The sequence below is a fragment of the Taeniopygia guttata genome, chromosome 2 (genome assembly GCF_048771995.1).
Source record: "Taeniopygia guttata chromosome 2, bTaeGut7.mat, whole genome shotgun sequence".
NCBI lineage: Eukaryota > Metazoa > Chordata > Aves > Passeriformes > Estrildidae > Taeniopygia > Taeniopygia guttata.
In genome coordinates, this window is record NC_133026.1 from 115,616,234 (window position 1) to 115,634,697 (window position 18,464).

Below are 18,464 nucleotides of genomic sequence, written 5' to 3' on the forward strand. Positions count from 1 at the left end.
TTGCACATCCCAGGAATACTCACATCCTCATTTTCACAACATCAAGTGGTTGTAGCCATCTCCGGATCTCAACATTTTTTGTTTCCTCAAACTCAACCATTTCTACCTAAGTGGTAGCAAATTCCACAAAAAATGATTTTTAGCTTTTGTTAGGCTTTAGGTTTGCTCCATTGCTGCCATCCACACAAAAATACCCTCAGTGAAAGGCTTGGAACACAACATAGAGCAACACTATAATATTTGGTTTCTGTATTCAGTAATTCCCCTTCAAAAAGAGCAATTGCTGCCAGATCCCAACTCACCAGAGATGAGTGATTATTTGTGCTGCCTACGGAATTACATTCCTAAAGTTTCCACTGCAGCGTTGTATGATTGAGACTGACGTTGTAATTCCATAATTTTCATTTTCTACCAGCTACTAATAAAATTCATTCAGTCATCATATTTTGTTGATTGACATATTAGGGAGTCAGGTGTCCCTGGAATCCAGGTCTCCCACAGCAACTTCTGTCAGCTGTTGTCCACATAGGATATTGGATACCCAATGAAATCTGGGGTAAACGTGGAGAATGTGAGTAAAAAGACATACCTTTATTTAAATTTCACTGGTGACAAATCACCAGCCTCTTCACTGCTGGTTGGATTATATCCTATTTTATCTTGCTAAAGTTTCTATAATGTCTGCAGTCTTCTACAGAAGTGGTTTATTTTCTCTTTCTGCAGAGAAAAAATAAATCTGCTTTTAAAGGGGGAATGGTTTTTGCTATTCATTCCTTCACTTTCTTCAATGAAGTTGTGTGAAATATGATCCACTCAAAAGTAGCTAGAGTGAAAATGCTCATTTTTCTTGAGCTTCCTGGCACTGTGTATCCTTTTCAGCATAACTGTGGAAAGTGGTCTCTTTGTGGCTGGCAGCACCATGATTCTATACACTTTTATCAGTCTTTATTACATAAATCTACAGTTTCATTTTTTTCCTGGTCCTTCTCTCCTGTTCACTCAAATCATGATAACGAGTTTTCAACATTGTTTCTGCAGAGACATGCAGTAATTTTTTTCTAGACTGCTCTCTTATGAATCTTTATTGCATCTGTTTCGAGTTCCCCAGTGATTATTTCTACATCAATAATATCAAGTTCCACCATCTTGTCAGCTATATCAAACTTGCTTATTGTTCCAGTGGGAAACTTCTGCGATATATAATACTTAATTTATTTATAAGAAATTATTAGAATATTTTCATGTCTGTCTTTTATGTGCCCTCAAGGGCTCCAACTCAAACAAATTATAAGCCTTATTGTGACTGACATGAGTTCTGTACATGTTTCTAATATCTGCTACTTTCAGTGCCCAGATTTAAGTACAGGCATAAGCCAAGTATATGTTCTTTGCCTGATTTAACAGACAGTTGAGGTGCTTACTAATATGTATTTGCATTTCTACTTTCTACCACTTCTTCTCATGTCCCAGTAACCTCTTACCCAATATCTCTCAGGAGATGGATTTTTCGAGGCTTTCTGGGATGAGTAACCAGGAGTTGTTTGAATGTCCACAAACATTAATATGACTTTTGTCATTCTGAACACAACACTCTCAAAATATATGCATTGGTGAGCAGTTATTTGATATTTAACTTTACTATTTGATCTATTCATCATTGAAGTCTGCTGTAAGAGTGACTGTTTGCAGGCAAAGGGAGAATTAGATAATTTTCTTGGAATTCTTTAACGTAAAATGTGCAAATATGCCACTTGGTTATCTAATAGAAGATCTTCCTGTGAAATTTTTATTATTTTTTAAAATACAACTGAAGTTTCATTTTACAAATAAAAGGGCTTCTGATACTCTAGACAGAGAGTAGGATTTGCAAGTAGCAAAGTTATGTTATCATAACACCCAGTAGTAATCTTTTCACAGACAAGTGAGGTGAATGGTGGTGTGACAAAAAGTAAATGAAATGTCATAGAGGTCAGTGAGGAATAGCAAACATTGTGGAAAACTCTAGAATGGCCTAGAAAAGCAGCATTATTGTGCAAAGTCAAAATATTGGATTTTAATATGTGTTCACATCTGATATGGAAATCCTTTACCCTGTCTTAACTCTGTGCACTTTTGTCTGGATTTTCAATTAAGTTTAACCTTTTAAAAAAAGCATTGTGTTGTTGTGGACACCATAATTAAGAAATGTACTTACTGTGCAGTGGTGGTCAGAAAAGTTAATAGTCAGGCTGCATTAAGAATGAGATGGAGAAAAAATAGGAAAAGGTAATGAATTATTTTACGGATGCTGATATTCCAAACTCACCCTGAATGTGAAATTCACTTTATACTGTATTATTTCAAAAAGAAGGGGATGTAAAAAATACAACTATTTGACCAAAGAAAAAGAAAAGGCAATGATAATAATTAATTAGCGTTATAAACAAATGAGGTGATTTCATCAAGAGAGAACAAAAAGTTCAGGTCTATTTCAGATGGGAAGGTGTTGAAGAGGCAGAGGAGATATAACTAGATGGGACATAGTAGAATCACACAGAGAAAACATGATGCCAGGGAAACTGAATCTGTGATGCCATTTGTACCTTCCAACAACAAAGCAAAGGAGCTGTATAATTGCTTTCAGCCATTAAGCAGGAGCTTCATAAAGTTCAAAAGAAAATCCCTTCCCTTTCTGTAATGAAAAATTAACTTGTGAAATGCAATGGTGCAAGAAATTGAGCAAATAGCTTAGTGTGATGCAAGGATGCAAGAGGGAATAAGAAAAGGCTATGCAATCACACAGAGTAAAATAAACAGCAGAGGTCATCAATCCTAATGATTCTGGCCATAGCCGTTCATGTGCCAGCCATTTGTTTTGTTCATTGTTACTACAGCTGTGCTTTGAGGAAACCATCACAGCATTGGAGAGATCACCATAGGAGATTAAAAACTACCTCCCAAACAGGATCCTGATCTGTGTGATACCCCAAGTGATTTCCTAAATCCCTAGCAGTGGAGGCCACTAAGCTGAAACCACTGCGGACTCCCTGGCTCTACTCAGGCTGGAATAAACTCTTTGTCTCTCTTCCCCACTCTCCTTGCAGGGACACTGCCTTTGGGAATAGCTAGGCAAATTACAGCAGTGGCTCTGTCAAACTGATTTATTGATTGCACTTAAGGGTTGTAGTGTAGGGCATTTGATAATTTCCACAATATCATTACACACTCCCTGTGATTGTCACTTATTCCTTCCCAACAGAGAAATTTACATAGTGTGCAAGCATGACATGGCCCTGGGTACTAAAAAGGTGAGAAAATCACGAATGTGTGTCTCAGAAATTCTTAATTCCTAAATGAATAAACCAAACCCACAGCCAGAGGAACATTTCTATTGCACTTGAGATTGAATTCTGGTCTTTTCTGTCAGCAGCAGGCTGCTGAGCAGAGTTGTACACTGCTCATGGGAAGCCAGCCAAGCCCTGCTGCATCCATCCGCAAGAGCTCCTTAGGAGCAGTCAAAGAACTTGTGCTGTGATAGGTTGCAATCAGTTGCCTGCTCGGTTTGGGATCAAGTTTCTGGAGAGCTCTGGGAGGGATTTTTTAAGTCTTGGGAGTGTAAAAATTGTGTGCTTTATCTTGGACTCATCCTCTGCTAAATATTGTGACGCTTCTGTGGGCTGAGGCAAAGGGAAGAACAGACACCAGCTTCCCTCGGATGGAAGCTGGCATCATTTCTATCATTAGTCTGAAGATCCCCACCACCAGAAGTCTTCCTCCCAAAACTCAGGGTCTGTGAAGGTCCCTGTTTGTCAGCCAAATCACATGTAAGAAAGGGTCCGTGCTCAGTCACATTAACGTCAGGGACAAAGTACTCATTTGGTAAGGGTGCCTGCAATATGAATGAGTGCATGTAGGAGGAGGCTCCTGGCGCAGACTTGAATGCAGAGTGCAATTCGTGGGCTATTGGTTGCTATGGAGTCCAACTGAAGGGGAAACTGACAACAAAAAAAAAAAAAATCTCATAATAATTTTATATACAAGAACCTCTAGCAGAAACATGACAAGGGAACATTTTTATATCTTCAAGGAAGTCACTGAGAGGCAATTTTTGCATGATAAAAAGAAAAAAAACCTGCAATTTTTTTTTTTTTTTTTCTCAGGCTTGTACATTTCCTCTTCCCTGGCTGTGGCATAGGCTCCCAGCTCATTCTAAGCAGGAATTCAAAGCCAGCCAGATATCTGTGTGTGAATGGCCTCCATTCACAAAAGCCATGCATTTCTAATATTAGAAATGTGAAATACAGATCAGGTCTCAGCTTAGTCTGTGCTATTCTTTCCAACACCCGATGCATTGCTGGACTAAACATTTCTGAAGAAAAAAACAGTACACCTATCTATCCAGTCTGTTGTCATGGGTGTAAAGTTACTTCTGAATTTTATTTATAGAATGACACAGATGCTGTGGGGAAAAACTTGCTATATTTTCATTACAAAATAGAGGAGATGCTTTTTTGAAGCTGACGTACTGAACAACCAAGATAGCTACACTGGATGTGACAGAAGAATTAATTTGGAGCTCTGACATTAACTTAATGCAACCCATGTTTTACTCAGTGAGAGTTTCCTGTGCATGTATTCTGTTTTGACAGAGAAATGGAAAAAAAAAAAAAAAAGTAATTTAGCTTGGGCATGACAAAGAAGGGCTTGGTACCCCACAAAATAAGAAAATTGCCCTTATATTTTTTGTGTAATAATTTTTCCAGTTTGCATGTCAGTGAATTATTCATATTTCTTGCAGTTAACAAGTTTATATGGCTTGGAATTATTCCATGAAGAAAGTTACCTACAGCAGGTCAAAATATTCACTGTGAACATTTGCTGCTAATGCAACCCATTTCCTTGAATTGCAGGCAAGCCTTGCTAATTTCTGCACATATATGTGCTATTCAGACTTCAGACAGAGGAGACAAACCCTCTTCAGTGCATGGCTCAGTTGCGAGCTTCTCTGTTTGACTTCATCTTCTCTAGTACAGAATTAATCAAGTGAGCCACCATGTTCATTTGTAATTCTTAATTTTGAACTAATTTTTCCTGATTATTCTTTAAGTCAAGGGCTGCCCTGAATTGTGCATGGTTCATATGAGAGACCTTTCCTCACCAAAAGTGATAAGCTGTGAAGATCAGGACTTGCAGCACCTAGAGTGATTGTCATTTCCCTCTGATGCCAGAGAGGCAGGGTAGTTACTCAGGATCATGAATTTGAATCAAAACATTAATCCTCAAGGTCTGTGTGTTAATAATTTCTGGTACTGATTTCAGTAGGGGTAAGGTTTAATTCTCTAAAATAAATATACACATAAAAAACCACAGATGTTTTCCAAGAATACAACAATGGAAGCTGGGGGCTCTCTTATCAATACTTCATGAGCAGAAAGGAGAATTTAATCTGATTAAATAAATGACTTTGTATGACCTACAAACAGCTTTTCAAAACCCACTGTTGACTGGATTCCAGAGGCTTTGTTTTATTAATATTTTATGAATAAAATACCTTGGCTGTGTTTGGGAACAATTAAAATTGTGCCTTCTTGGGTTGTCCTTGTCCACCTGCATGGATCTGCTGTAATGCTCATGTCTCCCTTTCTAAGCTTTCCATAGAATCATGGAATCATTTAGGCTGGAAAAGTCCTTTAAGATCATCAAGTCCAACTGTTGACCCAGCTCTGCCAAGTCCACCACTAAATCATATCCCTTAGTGCCACATCTACATGCCTTCACATGTCTCCTTTCAGTGAAAAAGCTCCTCCTAATATCTAATAAAAACCTCTCCTGGAACAAATTAAGGTCTCTTGTTCTGTCACATGTTACCTGAGAGAAGAGACCAACACTCATCTTGACACCACTTTTCAGGTAGTTGTAGAGAGTGGTAAGATCTCCCACGAGCCTCCTTTTCTTCAGGCTAAACACCTTCAGCTGCCTCAGCCACTCCTCACAAGACCTGTGGTTCAGACACTTCACCAGTGCCATTACCCTTCTGTAGACCTGCTCCACACCTCAGTGTCCTTCTAGTGAGGGACACAAAACTAAACATAGGATTTGACGTGCAACCAGCTTCTTGAGCTTGGACTAGCTCAAATAATTTGGGGCAACATGAAGATGTGTTTCTGGTCCTTCTTCCTGCTTCCCCTTCTGTGTTTTACTCTCGCTGGTAATCCTTCTTGCAGGGCAGTGTCAGCTCTCCCCACTTAGAAGCCAAATATGCATTTTTGCTCTCTTGGTGATTTTTTGTGTATGGAGGGAAAAAAGCAAGATATGGTCTCTTACTTGATTTGTATCTATGCCATGTTTGCAGCTTGCCAAATGTAATGGAGCTTTGGCCACCTTTTTAGTCTTAGAGGAGAGAGGCTCTTACTGCATATTAACTTAGGGATATTAAGCTGAATTATCTGCAACTGTCAAGATAATGGCACTGGTCCAAATTTTTTAGTCTGCTGTCTTGTGGGACAGTCAGGAATTGTAGAGACTGTTTTTGCTTACTACCAGACAATCTTAATGGCTTCAGCTGCCAGTACTTCTGTACATTTGTACATTTAACTGTCTGAATAATCCAATTAATTTCACTAGCCTGCCTAAAATGGAGCCTGTGCTTAGTTTTTCAGAAGGAGTAATGTCAAAAGCTTTTACTAACGCTATCTTCTCCAAAATGTATCACGTTCTTTCAGTATGTCTTAGTTGACCCCTTATTTTCCAGCAGTGCCTCAGCTTTGTTATCCATGTATCTCCTCAAAATGACTGGTGGCAGATAGATGCAAATAGAGCATTTAATTTCCTTGCAATGTCTTTATCCCCTTTAATTGTTCCCATTGCACCCTAGTGCTCCTCTGAGCCTTCTGCTTCTCTCACAGCCTGCTTACACCTCTTATAATTAAGTAATTTCTTCTTATTTATTTTCATGCTATGCCTTTGGCTAATCTCCCCACCAAATCCCTCAGCTAAATCATCTTGATTTTTTTGTGTTACATTATTGTTCCTTACCACTAGCTTATGCTGGGCTAACTTCCCATTTCCCAAAGGGTATTTGAAAAGTCTCCTTTGTGGTACCTTTCCATTCAGCCAAGGCAGATAGGCACACTCCCTCTCTCCTCCTTTTTCTCTTTCTGGGGCTTGTGCAAATCTTTTGTAACTCATTAGTGGCTCCATGCTGAATCCTTACAGGACCTTACACATTTCCCTTTGTGTAATTGTAATTTATTTCACTTTTTTTCTATGTGAGATGGTTAAACTGGTGAGGAGGGGAGTTGGAGGAGGGGAAAGGAACATTAAGCGAAGGAACAAAAGTGATGGAGTAATAAAAAGTAGTTCTGTGTTCATGCATAGAAAATGATTTGGATGCAAATCAGTCACACAGCTGAATGATTTGTCTCAAAGCCCCAAGACTAGAGACCAGAGGGCTTAAGACTCAAGTGGCACTCTGTCTGATTTCTATCCAGGCTCTGCATTCACAGAACAGTGTGTTTGCAAACAACCCACCTGGAGGACTTATATGCTGCTTTCATGTCTCCCTGTACTCATCAGAAAAACATCTTTGTGTTCACTCTGAGTTATTTCCTATACTATACCATGTCTTTAAATTGCAAAGACATAGAGAGAGGAGGGATGTAGGCAGGGACAGCCAGATTAGTTGCAAACTAAGAAAATTGAGTGCCATATCTCCCAGGTAAATAATTTCTACTGGAAGTACAAGAAAGTAGAGGTGAGTAATTCCTCGATAAATTGACAATTTATGTAGACACTCAGACAAAGACTGGAATTCCTCAGCTCAAAATCCGAGGGGAAGATTTTGCACTGAAATATTTCCATTGTCATTTAGAGTTTGAGTGGATTACAGAATATGTTTTGTATCCACCATTTCCAGACAGTCCCACTGGAATCATTACACAGACTTTAAAATCATCAGTGCTATCAGGATCATGAATATTAGTTTGAATGTACTCTTAAGAAAACTGCTTCCCACAAATGAAGAATAAAACCTTTCTTTGTCACAGTGTGTCCATGTTTTCACATCTTTGTCCATAAAAAACATCCAGTTCATTCTAGGTTTTGCAGCTGTGGGATTGAGGTCATGGTTATTCTGTCTTCCCCAATGTAATCAGTCAATGATATAATTTTGGATTGATGCCAACAAGAGTGCAAAGAAGGCTAGCATGTGTGTGAGGGCACCTTTGGAGCCACTGCACATGTCTGGGAGTTTCCATGGGGCAGTTCTTGTAGAAGTCTGACCACCCTGAAGGAGGATGCTGGGATAGTGTAGGATATATTACATAGATATGGTTTAGGGATATGTCCTGGTTTAGGGCAAATTTGTGAAGAAAATTCCAAATGGTTCCTCCAGAAAGCAGATTCAAGCTGCCCTTCCCCTAACTTGTTCAGAGAAAGATTTCCTTGGAGAAAAGTGGAAAAAAACCCTGTTTATTTAATAAGCCAAGTATTCACATGCATAAAAAATGAATAATATTAAACAACAGAACCTCTTGCTGTTCTGAAGAGATGACAAATTCAGAGAGTCCTTTTGTGGGCTCTGTAACTCGGCTCACTCTGTCTCCATCAGTCCCTCCAACGCTGGAAATGCCATGTCCCAGGCCCCTGTGGGCCACAGGTGTGAGGTCCCAGTGTTCTTCTGGGTTTTCAGTTCAGAGCAGGTTTGAACAGTTCCAAGAAAAAGAAAAAAAACACAGTCCAGGGAACTTCACTGCCTCAGCTAGCTAAAAACTAACTAAAAAGCAAAGGAGAGCTCTCTCCCACTTTCCATCCATGCTGCAGACAAAACAGAATGTGGAGGAGTGAGTGCAGTTCTGAAAACAAACTCTATAATTACTTTCTCCCCCTTTGCTCTTGGAACCAATCTTAAAGGTGCAGAACTTAATATCCAGCGTAAACAGAACAGATAACTGAGGTTATGAGCATCACAAAGTCACCCTAGGACATGCTATATTTGGGTTTTTTTCACCAAGTGTGGTTATCTGATGCTGCTGCTTGGAAGTCATCACCATTTCAGCTAAGCAGTAGGTAGTATATCACAGTTTTTCAAAATAAATTTAGACTTAAAGTACATGCCAATTGCCAATCCAATCAGTATGCTTTCACCTGACATTGCTAAGGAAATACTCCTTCTTTTAGCTGTTTAGCAGAGCTTCCCCATAAGAATTGAAAAGGTCAAGGTTGTCCTGTAACTGTAAATGAGGGAGGAGTGACTTGGTATGCAGCAAGAACAATATTAGGTATCTTTAAGCTCAATAAGCTCAATTTATTGCCCCAATACTTCAGAGAATCTTCTAATTTTTGCAGAAAGGCAGAGTGCAAAACCAACTTTTACAAGGGATCAGGTCTTTAGAGAAGGAATGTACATTTCCACCCAAAACCTACTGAGAGAAAAGAGAAAGAATCAGAGAACACTTCACCATTTACTTTTAATAGAAATTTAACATGTATTGATTCCATTCAGGGGTAGAGACCTATGATAGAGAAATTTATTTTGACTGCACATATGTTTTTTTCTCTCAGGCAGAATTTGAAACAATACTCTTGAAGGTTTGAGAAGATTTGTTTTAAATTGATGAAAACAGCAGAAAATAACTAAATTAAAATCTCCATGGGAGAACATGGTATGAATCTTCCTTGTAAAGGACCTCAGGACTCAAGAAAACTTGAGAATTATGCTGAGGTAAAGCAGATTGCCCTAGCAGTATATTACAGTTTCATTTTACACAAGGTTAAGCCGCACTTTGTGAAGCTAGCTTTGTTTGTTGCTCTCAAATAGAATGTATTGTTTGTAAATCATCATAATGAGAAGGACAGAAGAGGAGAGCACCTAATTCAGCTTACTTGGGTATAAGTATATAGACTAGTCATTAGAGTGCCCAAGTCTTGCTTTTGTGAAATGGAAGTAGTAAGGAAATGCAAGTAGTGAGGAAATGGAAGTAGTGAGCGACCCAGGCTTCCCAGAGCAGACTCTCACATTAAAGAAAACATTTCAGCACTTTCTTCTCTTTTACTCTTTATATGCTTCACGCCCTCCAAGGTTTTTAATTATTCTCCCAGACCTGAGGGAAGCCTTGCGGCCAGCCTACTGTAGCTGATAATTAATAAAGAGCTCTCATTGTGAGTGTATGTAGCCATTTTTCATGTTGCATTTGGTTTGCAAAAATAAGGCAACTGTCAAACTGTATTGTGTAAAGCCTTGGATCATTCCCTACACTCAAGCAGGAAGGCACAGAATGTAGTTGCATGATATCTTTTATATTAATATTGTACTGATTTATTTCCTTTTCTGAAAATAAGGGAAACAAAAATCTGGTAAGAAGAAGGGAGACAAACTGGTAAGGTATATCCAAATGAGCAAGGATTTAAATTGATAGCATGAATTTGTTTCATTTCATCACAGACAAATAATTTCCCAATGCAGCTTAGTTAAAATCCATTGCAAGGACTGCTAGCAAAATTAAGGAGATCTCATTCAGTGTTTATCGTATCCATCAGTGAGCAGGATTTATCACACCAAGCAGTTTTGGAGCAGAAGCTCTTCAAAGACACCCCTGAAACAACCCTTTTTCAGATATTTCTACCAGAATACCTGTCCCTCACTCATGCCCCACCCATAGCAAATCTGATTATCTTGAGGTTTGAAGACAACTGCAGCCATTGATTTTTTTTTTTTTCTGCTTTTGCTTTAGGAACTCCTTTATAGACATCCTTCGGGCTATTCTACTTTCCTTGGAAGTGCTCATTGAAGATCAGGAGCTTCAGATAAATGGCTTCATTCTGATTATAGACTGGAGCAACTTCTCCTTCAAGCAAGCCTCCAAGCTTACACCATCTATCCTCAAACTGGCCATTGAAGGGTTACAGGTAGGTGGAGGGTAACACATGTACCTGCAGCCTTTATGGCTGCAGACAGTGATTTTGCTTCATCAGGCCCTGGGCAAAGTGAAGGGAGAAGAAAATAATCCAGAGTGCTTTATTGTTCCATCCACTTGCTGCATAGATTGATTTTCAGACATCTCGTTTTGTCTGTCTTTCACTTTTATTTCAGCTGTAAATCAATGTAGCCGGTACGTGTGTTACTTACCACAGCATTAAGAAGGAGGGTTAAAGATTTGAACTTTAATCCATGAGAGAATTCAGGGGGGATTAGAATCCAGCTGTGTCTGCCTTTTGGAGTGTGCAGTCCACATGCAAGCACATGTGTATGCAGAGGGAGGGTAGCAGGAGATGAGAGCAATTCCCTCAGCAGATGGAAGAGTGCTGCTGTGTTCATGAGGATGTGTTTGAGTAGGAACGGAAATGAGGAAGAGGAGGCACAGGCTCCCTGTTGTAGCCTCATTCTGACTGCCTTCATTTGTCACAGCATCCTGTTACTTTGTGGTTCAGACTGTTGAGGGGCTGCACATCCACTTGGTGCTTGCAGATAAAACAGCAGCAAGCTAAAACCATGTGCTGTTATGGAGTTGGGTAGGAAGTGAGGACAAGGCACCTGGGGTCTGATAGGCCAACCTGAGGATGGGGCAACCTGAGGATGAGGATAAACTGTGGTGCTCAGAAAGGACTTCAGCCCCTTCCACTATAGTCCAAGCCCATCTCTGGTGTTAAACCTGAGAAGGACTTTTTACATAACCTTACTATTTTGAGGGCATTTGATAAAATCCAAGGGCTATTTAAGTTGGAAAGAGAGCTGGAAATCACTTTGTCTGACTCCCTGCTCAAAGCAAGGATGACTTCAGTCTTCTACCAGCTTGCTTAAGGACCATGTTTTCATGCAGCTACATATTTAAAAGAAGAGATAAGTAATTGTTTTTTTCTTGCTTAGTGCTTACCAGATATCCTGTTGTCATAAACACCTCAAGAAAAATTCTCTCTGGTGTGTTCATTTTTATTTCAACTTACATACCAGAAGGAACAATTTGTTCAACTAATTTTTTGACTATCAAATTATCTACAAGTAGATAATGATTGTGTATGCTTTGTTTATTATTCAAAAATGAGGTAGAAAAATCTGCCAGCAGTTTTAAGCCTGTGTTCCCCTTTGTGAAGAATTTTTATCTATTCTAACAAATTAGAAAGTCAAGCTGTGTATTAATCCTTAGGACAATACCTTATTTTCTCCTGCAGATACTATCACTTCATACAGAGTTACACTCTGTGGTTCAAAAAAAACCTTCTAGTAGGAAGGAAGATAAAGCCAAGTGACACTCATAAGTAAATAAAATTATATCAAAGCATCTTCGTGCCTGTCCAAATTTAGCTTTTCCACCTATTCAGTATGAGGCCAGTCCAGCCTTTATCCCATCTGATTTCTGGCCATGTCACCGCCAAGTTGTCTGCCTCCAGTTTGTTTGCATTTGTCAGCAGAAAAACTGGAAGTACTGAAGCCTGGGAGTACCAAAGTTGATTTTATAATTCCGTCATTAGCCTGACATCCTGTGCTGTGCAATTGAAGGAGGCTGCTTTACCCGAGCATGCATGTGCATTTTGTTTTCTATCTCCAGGATTAGTAAAAATTACTCTCTCTGAAAGTACAAACTGGGACAACATGTCCTAAACTTAGCTAACCACTGGCTTTGTGAGTAGTAGGTGTAGTAGAAGTTGTGAATGCTGCATTCCTTTTCACCAGTTTTAGAAGCAAGACATTCATGCTTATAAAACACATATTTAGCATACAATGATGTTGGGGCTTTTTAGTTTGAGGGGTTTTTTGGCTCTCACCATTGCTGTCAAAGTCCCTTCACTGAGATTTTGTTCTATTATTATTTTAAAAGAACTAGTTCCATCCTAATGTCAAATTTATGTGAAAAAGTCAGGTCCTGCTCCCATGATATGATGATGCCCAGAAATTAAAGCAGATTGTTTCAGTTCCTTGTTTTTTCTCATAACTACTGCACTCTGCAAGTACAAATCCTCAGACAGGCAGATTACATGGCTATCTCAGTCCTCCTTTCTGTGAAAGATTTTGGGTTATATTAAGTCATGTATAAGTCTAATTAAGTGGATGGAAGGAAAATAATTCTCTCACAATTTCTCCTGGAGCTGAACCCATATGTTGCTATTTGTGCCAGGAACTTTCAGCCTCTCCCTATGTAATGGCAATTTTAATGCCATAGTGGAAACGTTTTCCTATAGTTTTTTTAAACTGTCATTCAGTTTCTCAGACCATCAGATTTTGACATAGACGATTACTTTAAAAAAAATAGTATTTAATAATTTATGCATTTGGGTTTTTTTCTTACTTTGAATTTGTTTTCAGCTAATTAATCTTGGTACTTCAGTGGTTTTTTGCATTTGCCTTCAATTTATTTTTTTCTCAAATCACTGCTACAATGTGTTACACTAAAGTGCAGACAACAACAATTACACAGCTGCATATATTAATTCATCTTTAGTTGTAACACAAACACTAGTCAAATCTAGTGGACTTGGCTGCAGAAATAACCATATCGCTATTGTACAGGCTGCTCAGTTCCAAACACTGTAAAATCTGTTAACACTTAGAAAGATGAAGTAGGAGTTACACCACCACATTGTGAATGCACACTTTGCTCAATACTACTCCTTCTGTATGGATTTGTCTATATATTGCACCACATAGGGCTGTTCATTGTATATCAGCTATGTTATTTAATGACCTAAAAATACCCTTATGCCTCCACTTCAAATAACAGTAGTTCAGATGTTAATAAGTATTTGTTCAGTATAGCGATTTTCATCATGTCACAGCAGTGTGGGGACAAATGTCTTTGTAGCACCTAAGCCATCTCTGATTAACAAGCTCTGCCGTTTTAGCACAAGGCAATTGTCACTGTATGCTTTGAGCTCATGCTGTACTCCTTCCTAGACCTTACAGATGTCTTGAATTTTAACACATTAAACACAAGATTTTCATGTGGATGGAAAGGTGGAGAAAGAGATGTGTGTAAAATAAATCTATTTTGCCAATAAATTAGTGAGTTTTCACTTCTAATCTTAATTCTGTTACTGTGAACAGCTTTTCCCCTTCACAGCATGTTTTTCCTTCTGCTTTCTTTGTCTGTGAAACCACAGTTCTTTGTGTGTCATGCTGAGCTTACAATTATCTTATGATAGTAGACAAAATTTAATTGTGGTTAAAGTTAACCAGAGACTGATCTTTTGGCACTTTGCATAACAGAGTAGAAGCATCAGAGTCCATCAGCAAAGGTCAGAAACCCATGTAACACTAGTGATGCAGGTGAAGCATGTAAGAAATGGTCACTTCTCAGTACACAGGATGTTTGCTACTGACCACTGCAGTCAAAGACTCTAATAATCCTGGAAACCAAGGCTGAAGTGTTACAATGAACACAACCTTCTTGTCCAGTGAAGCCCAGACATTTTCTTAATTTATGGCTGGTTGGTTTCTGCTCTGAGGATGTAGTTGGTTGGCCCCCAGACAGGACTTCTGATTTTGTGGTACACCAATGAGTATAAAGAAACACTCTCTGTTCCTGCCTTATCCAGCACCAGAGCTGTGTACTGCAGTTCGTGTATGTGCATGCACATAGCAATTTAGAAATTCCCCCAGCCAGTACTCTGAACTTAAATGCAATAACTTCTCAGTAGCATCCAGAAATCTTGCAAAACCTTCAAAACAGCAGAAGGTTTGACCTTGCCTGCCATTTCTTTGGTGAAAGCCAAGACAGAAGGCCATGGTCTACCAAGACCAAGCTGAGTGCCTTACGATGAAAATCACCAAACTGGATTCAAAACTGACCTGAAGATAGGTTTGCACTCCAGAGTACTTAGTACTGCCTTACCAAACAGGTAACGTGCCCCAAGGCTGTCTCAAGGTAGCGAAACAAGAAATAGGGTGAATGGTTATTGCCCAGATGTATTCTTTCTTTGATAGTTGTGTCACACATCTGTACTCAAATGAGATTACAGTGATTCTTAAGAAATAAACCATATTCCTACTTTGTGACAATGATGAATCACTTCAGGAATGATCTTTAGAATTCAATAGGGCTTTGATTCAAATTTCACAATCATTGTATTGAGCAGCAGCAAAAAGAGGGAACAACTGAGATCTGCAAACAGGAATTTGACTCCAGAGTTTCATGGGCAATAACTTGACAGAAGATTTGACGAACAAAGGACATTAGGAGAACAATTATATTTCTTTAAGTTATCTTCAGTTTATCATAATCTAGCAAAAATTTAAAGCTGGTATTTCTGTGAGAAGAGGAAAATGAACGAAAATCAAAAAATAAAATCTTAAAAATAAAATCTTCAAATAAGGGAAAATCATACAAGATTCTCTTAGAAAATTGTCAAAGGTACATTTGCTAATATTATAGAACAGCATTAATGTTTAGATGAAATCAGAAAATCAAGCTAACGGGTTTGTTTAGATATTACTGGAGATTATTCCACTTCAAAATCTAGAATGAGATGCCAGATTATGAAAAACTCAGCCTGTTTAGAATTTTATAAAGCTTTTTGATCTTTAACATGAGCAATAGATTTATTTGTTTAAAAATTTCTTCCTACTGTAATTTTGTAGGATCAAGAATTCTAATGTCAGTTAAATTATAGCAGCAAATTACTTGTCTTTTGGCACTTACTTATACAATCAAATGTTTTTCATATTGTGCTTGAGAAGGAAGAGCTATAATTAAAAAAAAAAAGCTCAAAAGTGAAGGAGAATGTAGATCTTGAAGGAAAGAAATGCAGTCAATTATTATACTAAATGTGTAATATTTTTGTATACTTTTTTCTCTCCATATCTTACTGAAAAAGATGAGTCTTTAGACCTGGTAAAAGTTTTCAAGTCAAAACCATTTCCTTTTCTGGAATTATATTGTATTTTTAGAATAGCATTATTACAGTGGAATAGATTTCCAAAAATATCTGGAAGTATTTTTGTTTCAATAATTTTAATCTGGGAATCAAAATATTTCATAATTTATTTCATTGTGAGTGGTAAGAAGCATTTAATTTCTGCCTTAATTGTTAGTATTTCTTGCTTTTTGAAGTTTTAAATCAAGTGGAGGTAACGGACCAGTATTTCAGGGCAGCATAACCTGGCTTAATGGGCATAATTTAATATTTCTTATGGTCAAACTGGGCATCTGAACAGAATCCAGGCAGTCCTTCAGCATTTGGAGACTTCACCAAGCCCTCTGACCTGAAAACTTGATGCCTCCTTCACCAGCCCAGACTGTGCTGGAGTCTCCAGACTGGAGCAAGGAACTGACTCTTCCTTGCCTGAACATATTTCTACTCTGAAACCCAAGGTAAATGTGATCTCTTTGTCTGAGTAAGTACTTCCAGTGGAATTCTTTATGAGTCATGTGAAGGATGTAGGGTATCAGGTGCCTGGCATAAAGAGTATAAGATAAAACTCATCTTGCCACGGAGTTTCTGAACATAACATTGCTACTGCTTGAACATTTAGAGGGAGTGAGAATTGTCATTGTAACAAGCTGAGGAACACTCAGCCTTTCTGTAGAAATCTGTAGTGTAAGGTTAAGTCTGTCTGTGCTACAAATATCCTATGATGCTATTATGTCTCCACGGGTATTTATAACAGGTCATATTAATAGATAGACAGAGCTCTGTCATTGCCTACTGAAGTCAGAGCAGATAAAATCCTCAGTGACAGAAGCTATGCAAAGAAAACCATTTACAGGCTCATGAAGTCACCGGCTTGCACAAGGACAAGCCAAAAAAACCTTAGCACCTCATATAAAAACACCTTAAGTGTAGATTTTACAGTTTATCTCTTGGAGACTGACAGCAGATTCAAAAGTTGCTCATTCAATTGTTTGGCTTCTCCTCAGTTTTTCATGTTGACAAAAGTGAGGAGAGATGAGGCCAGTTGCTGGAACAGTGTAACTGGCTGTGGTTCTGTGCACATCTGCAGAGAAATTATGATTTGTGGCAGCTGAGATTCTGTCCCTTTTTCCCTTCTCCTGTTAGAAAGAAGGCAGACACTTTTTGCATATTTATGTCCAGAATTTAAAGACTAGTAAAAAGTTAGTAAAAAAGGAAATACTTAGATTTTGGATTTTTGCAAAAACCTTGTCATTATCTTCCCCAGGACAGAGAAATTGAAGAAAAGGGGATATTCTAGGCTGGGTCCTAGAAGATGGATAACTGTACCTTTAGTAGTGTCCTACCAGAGGACAAGTGATTTCCTCAGAATATAAAAGCAGGATGTTCCTGTGCTGTAATCACAATGTGTTCATGTGTCCAAAGGCATGCTGCAGCTTCCCAAAGAGTCCCTATTAGTAACTCTAGAAGATCTGTTAGTAACTCAAGCTTATTTTCATAGGGGCAATATGAACTATATAAGCATGGGTTAACCTACAGAATGGGACCTGCAAATCTGGTCTGTGAAGGAAATAGAGACCTCCTCCCAGTAAGAATGACTGAGCTGTTCTTAAAATGAGACAGCTTCAAGTCCTAATGATCTTCAGCAACAGGAAAGTGCCTCAAGATCAGAATTTATCAGATGCTTTAAGATGCAATTGGATATTCTGTTTCCTAAACATATGTAGCAAAAAACCTGTCTTGGTTTCAAGTCCACTACTAATATGAGAGATCAGACTGCATATATACACAAGTATTTGAATGAAATAATTTGCAATATGTACACATCAAAAGCATACTTTTTTTTTTCATTAAAGGCTGCATCAAAAGTTCCCAAATCTGTTTACCTTGTTACCTTTTCCCTCAGTATTAGAATGTGCTTCATGTTAGAGACCCGTATCGGAACATGAAGCCACAGCTGATGATGAGCATTTAGTATCCATTGAAAGAAGGTCAGTTTGAATCATTCCAGAAATGCTCATGCTATCTGTCTCCAGCAGCTGTTGTGTTCTGTAGAGTGAGTACTCTCTGAGCTGCCAGTGAGGGAGCCTTTGAAATTAAAGGAGATGAGAGGAGGGATTGGCTCATTTTATATTAAAAAAGGTAGATAAACAGACTTTGCTTTCTCCAAGAGAAGGCCTATGTTCATTGTGTGCCTATCATCTCTAGGGACTTGACTGGAACAAGGAAAAAGCAAAGGATAGCAGGCTGTAGACTCACATTTTTCACTTGAAAATTGGAATTAACTGCTTAGTAGAATTGATCAGCCCTGACACGTTTATCAGTTGGATGCTTTGAGGCTTTTGGCTGTAAGTAAAGGACAAGCTGCATATGGTAATTGGAAAGTCTTTTTTAATGCCAGTTATTACATTTTAATAAAGATCTCACCAAGTTGCTGATAAGCACTAGAGAGAAAGAAAATGCTCTTTCAGTCCCAGCAAGGAAATGTGAAAGTTTATTGCAGTAAGTCTGCCTTGAACAAAAAGTAGCTGTTTCTTAGTGGGAGACAGTAAAAAAGTAGCCTAGAGCTAACACCAGTCATGCTCAAACCTTCCCACCAACATATGCATAAATAGATCATGTTATGTGTTGAATGTTTCTTTCTC

At 38.5% G+C, this 18,464-nt stretch overlaps 1 protein-coding gene across 1 annotated transcript in view; it reads left to right on the forward strand.

Annotated features, from left to right (window-relative positions):
- The window catches only part of CLVS1 (clavesin 1), a 98,094-nt gene that overhangs the window by 22,918 nt on the left and 56,712 nt on the right, over positions 1-18,464 (forward strand). Inside the window, exon 3 of the mRNA XM_030266257.4 lies at positions 10,710-10,884. Coding sequence (XP_030122117.1) covers positions 10,710-10,884 — 175 coding nt within the window. The remainder of the gene's footprint in view (positions 1-10,709; positions 10,885-18,464) is intronic.